We start from the raw sequence: 8955 nt of genomic DNA on the forward strand, positions 1-8955 counted from the left end.
TGCAGGTATGGATAGAATTTTATACCCACTAAATATACGAACATGCATATGATATTCCTCTATCCTATCAATCATACCCTACCATTGCCATCGGCATACGATGGTTAGCATTAGCAATCCAAGTCTGATAGAGACAAAAGCGTTGTCCTAGTGATGGTCAAAAGGCTAATCATGTTGCCTATGCATACCAAACTTCTTTGGCTAGCACCGTCCAAGAGTTTTGCGACTTCATCCTCTCCACGTTTTTCCTCTCATGGCACGCGATCCACATTGGACAGCAGCCGAAGAAGGGGAGCAGGGGAAAAAGTAAGTTGCATATATGGTATCTTTGAATGTATGAGCTAGTGTTTTTTTTCGATTTTCATTGCAGTACATGTGGAAGCAAGATACATGTACAGAGTACTACCTGTATTCCCCAATAAATAAGTCTCGTATAATTTTTAAAAAGTTAAATCATCTAAAGTTTGACTAAGTTTTTACAAAAAAAAAGTCAATAACATGCAAAATACAAAATCAGTATTATTAGATACATCATGAAATACATTTTCATATGATATATGTAGAATATCATATTTGCTGATACATTTTTCTTAAAGTTTGGTCAAATTTTGCTTAGATTGACTTTTAAAAAATGAATTATTAATTAGAACGAGGTAGTAATTAATTTGCTCTCAGCTATGTAAAAACTATTTTGCTCCTCAATTGTGTAATCTTGCTAGGATCCTGGTGAACTCCAAGAACCAAAGATCCTCCGAAATTCCTGGGTTCGGGCAGTACTCGGTAGTCAGGCAGGTTGGCCAGGATACAACGGCCGCCGACGTTTCTCCAAAACTTTGACGCCTCCACTCACTAAATACACACGGAAAAAGGCCAAGCCCAGAACAACGATGGGATCGGTGCGCCGCGTATCAAAGCTTTCTCACACGCTCAACTTGTGCCGATCGTGCCTTGCAAAACGGGAAAAGGGAAAAACTCGTGTGGGATGTGATGATCGAAGATGAAAGGGAACAAGTGGATGAGAAAAATGTGCTGCCAGCCATCGGTTGGTGTTAGTAAGGTGTTGTATCTCTTGTCCAGTAGAGATCGAACTTCACATTTGACGCTTTGTATGTATCGTCAAAACGGATAATTCATTCAAACATGGGTAAATTCACTTTTGATTATAGGTGCATATGTTTCCTTTACCTGAAAAATACATTTCTGATTTTAAAAAAATAATTCGCATGTACATATCCACATTCTATGTGTACATGAAAGAAGGGCAATTTTTGTGCTCTATGCAAAAAAAAACGATAAAAAAGAATGTCTCATGCAAACCCTTATTTTAGCACAAAATTTTGTCTTTTTTACATAGCCCACGTAAAATATCGTTCTTTCGTGAAACGAATTGGTTGAAGATGTTCACACAACATTTTTTTGGATTGTTGAAATATTTCAAAATGTGTTTAAATTACATTTTAAACAAAGGGAAATGTGACCCAGAGCCAAAACGCATCGTCAACATGAGACAACTTGGCCGATCCTGACACACAGATGCTCGTATATGTATCTATGTTTAGATAGTAGGATAGCCTCCTCCTGATAGTGATAGCTTGGTGCCAGTGCCTGTCCCCTTCTTCTTTTAGATGTGCTCCTTCTCCCCTTTTCAGACGGACAAATGTTTGAATTTAGAGAAATGATTCAATGGAGGATTTAATCCATCTCAGATATCACCACGTATGCCGTCATACAGTGCTATGAATTGTAAACGATGCTGCCAAACATCAATTCATTCTCAGTACATCATTCTGTCCGTGGGATGAAAATTTTGTCCGCCAAATTTCTTTTCTTCTCCAGCATATTTCAGTGCAGTCCCAGTTAATTGCGAGCAAGGTGCAAGGAGGACACGCAAAAGGTGAGAACAGATGATAGAACAATTCCGTGTTTCGACTATAGCTAAGATTGCTGTACTGAAAATAAAGTTTTCCGCAAGGCGCAAACTGTTAATTTCTGCTAGATGGCCGTGTGTATTCCAGTACTATGAACATCATCGTTTCAACATTTACATTAGCTCAGAATGTTTGCATTCATCGGCGTAGTTCATTACTTCATTTCAGTGGACAAGGGACCATGTCCTTCATTTACAGGTAGGCAAGAAAATCATCCTCTACCCCTCGGAACATACCAGTCCCTCTTTGTCTGGTCGTAAGAGAGCGACGAACAGCTTCCGTTGCGGTAATCCCAGGACAGCACCTTCTTCATCAAGACGCGCAGCCTCTCCGCGCCAGGACCAGGCTCGAAAACAGAGTTGTCGTCCCAGGACAAGCAAGGATCAAACCCTCCTTCAAGAACACCGTCACACCATGCACCAGGAGTGAACCTGCCTTCGGAGCGGTGCAGGAGCTCACGGTCTATCCTGTCCAAGACCTTGTCTTCCTTGGGAAACTTCCGCGCAAAAGGCGCGCCGCTCTTGACCATGTTGTTGAAGTCCTTCATGGAGAGGGTCAGGGGATGCTGCTTTGCAGGGTAGTCCCAGGCAATGTAGTGCAGGTCATGACCAACTGCAGTGCCCCGAAACTCACCAGAGTTGCAGATCACAGTATGGAAATAACCTTCTGGGGAGGAGATGAAGTTGACGTAGTACATCAGGAGGGTACGTGGGAGATTATCCCAACCCCATATGCAGTACTCCAGAAAGGTTTTTGTGAGCATTATCCAAGCAGAACCTGATGATCAAACATGTAATTACTCAGTATCTGTTGACCAGAAAACATGACTTAACAGTCAATAGACATATATCAGTACACTTAGTTGCATGCACTTACATCCTTACATGATACACAAACTTGTGTTATTCTGTACTACTATTTTTATCCATGTTTAGCAATACTCCAGAACGTAGTAAGTCGACTTTTAATCTTTAACACCAGCTTGAAATCCAACACTTGATTTAGTTTCTCTTTCTGGTGATATAAATTCTCCCTACAATTCTTGAATTAAGAATTCTGACAATAACAGGGTCTACTCAATGTGAATTAGGTGTAAATCAAGGTTTTTGTGAGCAGAATCCAAGCAGAACCTGACGTTCAAACATGAAAGAGTCACATTAAGATGCATCAAAAAGTATATTTTTTACCAGAAAACACACCTTAACAGTTAACAGACAGAACGATCAGTAAATTTCTGAAGTTGCATGCATTTGCATCCTTACATTTTACACAAACATGTGTTATTCCATACTACTATCAATTCTTTTTATCCATATTTAGCAGTACTCTGAAGTGTAGTAAGTCAATTTATAATTAGCAGGATGAAATCCAGCACTTGCTTTAGTTTCTGTTTGTGGTGACATAAATCCCTCCCTACGATTCTTGAATTAAGAATTCTCACAATAACAGGGTTTACTCAAATGTGAATTAGGCATAAATGAGACTTTAGCAAAAATCTCATAAAACAAAAGGGATATTCAATTAACATAATACTCCCTCCGTTTCAAAATATAAGGCATCCTTAAATTTCACTGGTCAACGATTTACAACTTTGACTACGATTTCTACTTATGTCCACAAAATTTGTATACATATATATGAAATGAAAGAATTGCAAGACGAATGCAACGATACTATTTATGCATTCTCAATCCATATGTTTTAGTATATATTAGTGGTCAAAGTTGTGCATCAAAGATTGCGGAAAAATCCATGCCTTATATTTTGGGACACAGGGAGTAATTATTGAGGAAAGCTGAGGGCATACTTAAGTTAAAAGAAATGTGCTTCATTCATACATAAGCATAGACCATTAAACCCTATGTTTGTTCCTGTTAAAGTATATGTAGATTGCCCATCTTCTCTCCACCAGTTCGGTTGGTTATATACTGATTGGTGCATGAAACTTAATATGGTATCAGAGCAGAGTTCTTGAGTTCAAATGTCGACTTTCACGTGCTAAAAGAAAATTGCTCTTCCCCTCTTTCTATCACGTGTAAGCATCATCGAGTCACATGACTGGTAGTGCATGAAACTTAATAGTTCCATACTATAGAAGTTCTACTGGGAATTTGATAGGAATTGAGTTGATGTTATGGTAAGTTAGCAGGATATTGATGCTACGAGAGTGGATTTGGTGACTAGGTGTATACGTGAGCACCCTCTAGATACCGCACGATCTGCTTTGAGATTCGGTTCTCGTCAATTCGGTTTGTTGCATTGACGTTGTCTTATGCATCGCTAATCGTACTTGGCGTGGTTGCGGGTCCCGTGTTTCAATGATTGATAACAGGGGATTGCTAAAAATGTGATTTGGGTGTGTTGTTAGTGCTGATGTGGTTTGCTAACCCAACAATGATGGTAACAGGGGATTGCTAAATGTGACACGTGTCAGCCAATGGATGCGTGCTCACGTATACACCCGGTCACCAGGCTTCTTTTGTATACTGTTTCTTAGGAAAACGATTTATAATGTATTAGAAACGGACGAAACGAGTTTGCAGAAAATAAAATCATATGCATAATCAACCAGAAACTTGATTTTTTCAAAACAGCATAACATTATAGCTAAATTTTATGTGTTCTTTCAAAAACTTTTGACCACAATACCCAGACTGATACACGAATACAAGAAATAGCCACTGTTCTTTTTGCAGAATGAACAACTTGAACTAAGAGATTATAACTGCTGAAAACACTTAAGAGGATTAGTCAACAAGTTTAAGCAAGTGGGTCTTGTATGCTACTTTCTTTATTCGTAGAAATGCAGAATTGCCGAATATTGAAAATAGGAATCAGTCCTACCAGTATATAGCTTGAAAGATGTTGGCAGTTCTCGCCGCTCAGTAGTCGTAGAAAGGTCAAACTTTTTGGACAGATAGAGACCTGGATCCAGAACTATTGGTTTTCCTCTTTGCATCCTGTGAAGAAAGCACACAAATCAGCAGAAGAAAGGGAAGGGCCTAAAGAAGGATAAATCTAGATAATTTCAATCAAATCACAAATGTTTATGCCATAGAAACTTACAATTTCCATCCTGATATTTGCATGTGCTCTATAAAATTAAGATTTCTTGGCAAAGATGAGAACACGTGAAGTATATCTGTACAGAAATAACATTAGTGAACCATATATGGATGGAGTACACCTGCTCAGAGATAATAACACTACACACATTTTAGGAAAAAGACAAACAGTTCATACTACAAGCAAGTACAGTGCCTTTTGAATGTTGCTGATTTAACGAAATTTCAAGCTTCATTATATCCTCTACATAGGTGACCTCCTTTTAGAAATAAGGTGATTCACCTCAGAGTGTTGGGAGTTGGGACCGAATACAGCAGCAGCCACCTGTGCACAGTGCCACTTCACCACCTGGAACCTACCAGGGCACCCATCCTAGACATCTATATAAGTGATGCTTCCTCGATGCTAATAATCTTCAATGCACCGGGGGCTATTTACAGCATAAGCGACAATACTGCAAAAGATATCTAGTTAAGATAGCTCACGGGTGGTGCAATTTATGTGTCCCTGCTACCCCATACTTTGAACGATTTTAACCTTATGATATGGAAATGTCGTCATCCGCACTCCATAGCGCTCTATTTTAGACAACATGAGTAAACTCTCGGCGGGTAAATCAAGGAAATTGAAATTCTATATCGCCTGGTTTGCAATTGCCGCTCAGGAGAATGCAGTTCCAATACATTGTAACATGTCCCTAGACAGGAGTAATAATATTCACTGCAAGAAAATACAACAGGAAATGCTGATCAAGAACACTGACCATCTTGTGTCATGAGAGGATAATCCGAGGCGCTGAGGTTAATGAACCAGTCCCACTCCAGCCCTTCTTTGAGGAGGATCGCCACGGCGTGCAGCGTGCAGGCGACCATCGTCGGCCCCTTGTAGGTCACCAGGTCGCCCTTGGCGATCACCCGCACGTTCCCGACCTGGCTGAACATCGGGTCGCCCTTGACGTACATGGCCAGGTCGATCCTCTCCCGAGGCGGCGCCTCCAGATCCAGGTGCAGGATGTACTGGTTGCGCGGGTGGTATATCGCCTGCAGCACCCTCCGCATCCGCAGGCCGTCCCCCTTGGTGCCCTCCAGGAGATACGCCAGCCGGGGCGGCTCGGCGCCGGAGTCGTCCGAGTTCACGGCGGCATTGTCGGGATTGTCGCTGTCGTCACCGCCACTCAACAGCTGGTTCTTGGCGTCAGACTCGAGGGACTGTGAGGGTGAGCGACCATCGTCGTCCCAGTCGGTGAAGGAGACCACGTCGAAGATGAAGGAGTCGTCGGCGCCCAAGTAAGGCGGCGCGAAGAGGCCGCAGGCGGCGGCGAGGAAGAGGGTGGCCGACACGAGGAGGCTGGCGAGGAAGGGGACCAGCCACCGGCGGTCGCTGAAGGGCCGGCCGGGGCCTGAGTTGAGGCCCCAACTCTTCCTCATTTCCTCGTACGCATTCAGTTATGCCGCAGCGGCGGAGCTACAGAAATGTCAACGGCCAAAAGCTTGAGCTTCCGAAATCTTCCTAATTCGCAACCTATATTATCAGATCACATCAAGAACCGTGAGCGAACTCGAATTTCTAGCCATCTTTCTCATTCACCAAATCCCCAATTCGTCAATCGGCAAATCGGAACCCAAGGGAGAAATTCGAAAGAGCGTTACCTGCGCTGCCCTGCGCCGCCACTTTACCAGACCGGGTGCCGCGCCACCGTCCTGCGCTGCTTCCAGCGAGAAGCCCGCCTGAGAGATCCAGAACAGTGGCTCCGTCGTCTCCCAGCTTCGGCAGTGGTTGAGCTCGGTAGCGTACACAGAACTAGCAACAGAAAAAAAAATCCGCGGAGTTTGAGGTCGGCGACATGGGCAACTGATCGGGCCCGATTGAAATATCCGGCCCAACAAAATTGTTTATTCAGAGAGAGATCTTTGTAAAGACATCTCCAACGGCCCAATGTAAAGGGAACAAATTTGTTTCCATCACATTTTACACTATTTCAAATTATGTCTCAAAATCTATGTAAATGTTTCTATGTATCAAGAAAAATGTGTTTGCAAAATTAAGATGCACCAGGCTGATCGGATACCCGACATAAACAATCATGATCGGTAGCCAATTTCGTGTTCACGACCCGACCCAAAGGCCGTTGGAGATGCCTTGCTTCCGCGCAGTAAAAAATGGGTCTGCCCCAGGCCAACAGCCCAACGCAAAGTGACTGGCTCGTCCGTGGAGGGCCGCAAATGTGTAGGCATGGACACAACACGAATGCATCGATCGTCTGTGTTCTTCAAACTCAGGCCCGCCTGGCGATGGCCTTCAATGGCGTCGTCCTTTTTAAGCGCAGGTCATCGGCAACGCTCCCTGCCATCGCCCCATTGCCATCCTCCTAGTCTAGTCGGCAACTTCCACAATGCACTATGGACAAAAAAGCGTTCCCATGGAGGAAGTCGCGAAAAGACAACGAGGCCGGGCCTCCTCGGGGAAGCTGAAGAAGCCACGCAATCGCTTATCGACCCACCGCCTTGCGGCCACGGAGGAGGGCCCAAAGATGGAAGGGAGCTCTTCCTGGGCGAGGAAATATGGGATAGCACAGACGACTACCTCGGCCACCTCGCCTACATGGACGAGGTGGCCAATGAGGAGGGAACTCTGGACCGGCTCCAGATCCAACCTGATGACATCCACAACGAGGAGGCGACGAAGCTTGCATTTCTGGTGTCCCAATAGCCTGAGCCATCGCGGCCACAACCAAGCCATACCAGCATGGTCATGTCGTCATGCGTCTCTAAGAACGAGGAAGTTAGGATGGCATTGGAGGCCACATCTACGTCATTGCCCACACCTGCCCTAAACGCTCCTCACGCGCTTGTGATCACCATGGATGCATCGGTGCCCAACTGGCCTTGGGAGATGCTCGTGCTCGTCAACCTGACACAACTTTCTGACGAAGACGAGTAGTGGGCTAGGGTTTAAAGTACTTGAGCATGTTTTTGTTTTTATTTTTTTTTTATTATATCTATGTATCGTCACCCTCATATATTAACCTTCTCTCCGCTACTTGAAATAAAAAAATATTAGTACATTTGCGTCGAGCCGATGGGGCCTGCAAACTGATATTCCAGCCAACGATAACAAATTAGTGTTCACCGCCCAACTCCGACCAATCAAAATGAATTCTTTTAGGAGTAACACACATCAGGGGTCACCAAAGTCGACAGCCTAGCCCGCCTCCATCACCATACATAGAAATACACATTCTACGGTCACTAAATATGATTGGGAGGCCCATCGACGGTCACTATGCGTATTTGCTGATATGGCGAGAAAACGACCCTAGTGTCAAACAAAGCTAGATTCCAGCTATGTATTTTATTTTCCAAAGAAAACCCTAAACTATTATTTTTTAAAACTACTCCAACCTCTCCCACTGACCGGTCAAAAACTCAAAATGCTCATCTTTTTCGGGAAACATCCCCTCAATCTCCAGTGGATCCCACCAAGTGTCTTCTTGCTCCCATCACTCTGGTCAGAAAAATCCCCATCGCGCGCCCTCAAATCTGCCAGAGATTCAGTTCCCTTGCCGACGGAGAGTTCCTTCTCTTCTCCTCTATCATCGGCTCGGTCACGGAGACCAAACATCGCCGAATACGCCGCAGACATAGATGAGAATTACGACGGCGAGGCTGCATCGCCCTAGCTGAGGACCTCCACCATTGGCTGCATCGAGGTTACTTGCGGGGAAGATTCTTTGGCCAGATGCGGCCGACAGGGAGACAACCTAGGACGCGACCGCCGAGGAAAAGGGGATGCTAGTCCTAGCCACAGCCGAAGTTCCTCTAGATCTCAGTCAGCCAGATTATGGCACCGCTCGGCCTCGTCGTCCGGTATACGATCATGAGGTGGCACGGCCGGTGAGATTGCAGGGGCTGGTCAGGCTAAGGGAGAGGCGCGCCGGGAGGAGAGGAAGGGCGTTGGGAGG

The 8955-nt window shown here is 44.5% G+C and overlaps 1 protein-coding gene across 1 annotated transcript; it reads right to left on the bottom strand.

The window, feature by feature from the left end:
- Positions 1–1982: 1982 nt before the first annotated feature.
- On the bottom strand, positions 1983–6788 carry LOC124690150 (beta-glucuronosyltransferase GlcAT14B-like). The gene is made up of 5 exons (XM_047223581.1): positions 6644–6788; positions 5758–6515; positions 4995–5070; positions 4773–4888; positions 1983–2705 (listed from the first exon to the last, which is right to left on the bottom strand). The coding sequence occupies exons 2-5, from the start codon at positions 6419–6421 to the stop codon at positions 2140–2142; spliced, it is 1422 nt and encodes a 473-aa protein (XP_047079537.1). The 5' UTR covers positions 6422–6515; positions 6644–6788; the 3' UTR covers positions 1983–2139.
- Between the last annotated feature and the right edge of the window lie 2167 nt (positions 6789–8955).

This window comes from Lolium rigidum, chromosome 1 (assembly GCF_022539505.1).
Source record: "Lolium rigidum isolate FL_2022 chromosome 1, APGP_CSIRO_Lrig_0.1, whole genome shotgun sequence".
In the NCBI taxonomy this organism is placed as follows: domain Eukaryota; kingdom Viridiplantae; phylum Streptophyta; class Magnoliopsida; order Poales; family Poaceae; genus Lolium; species Lolium rigidum.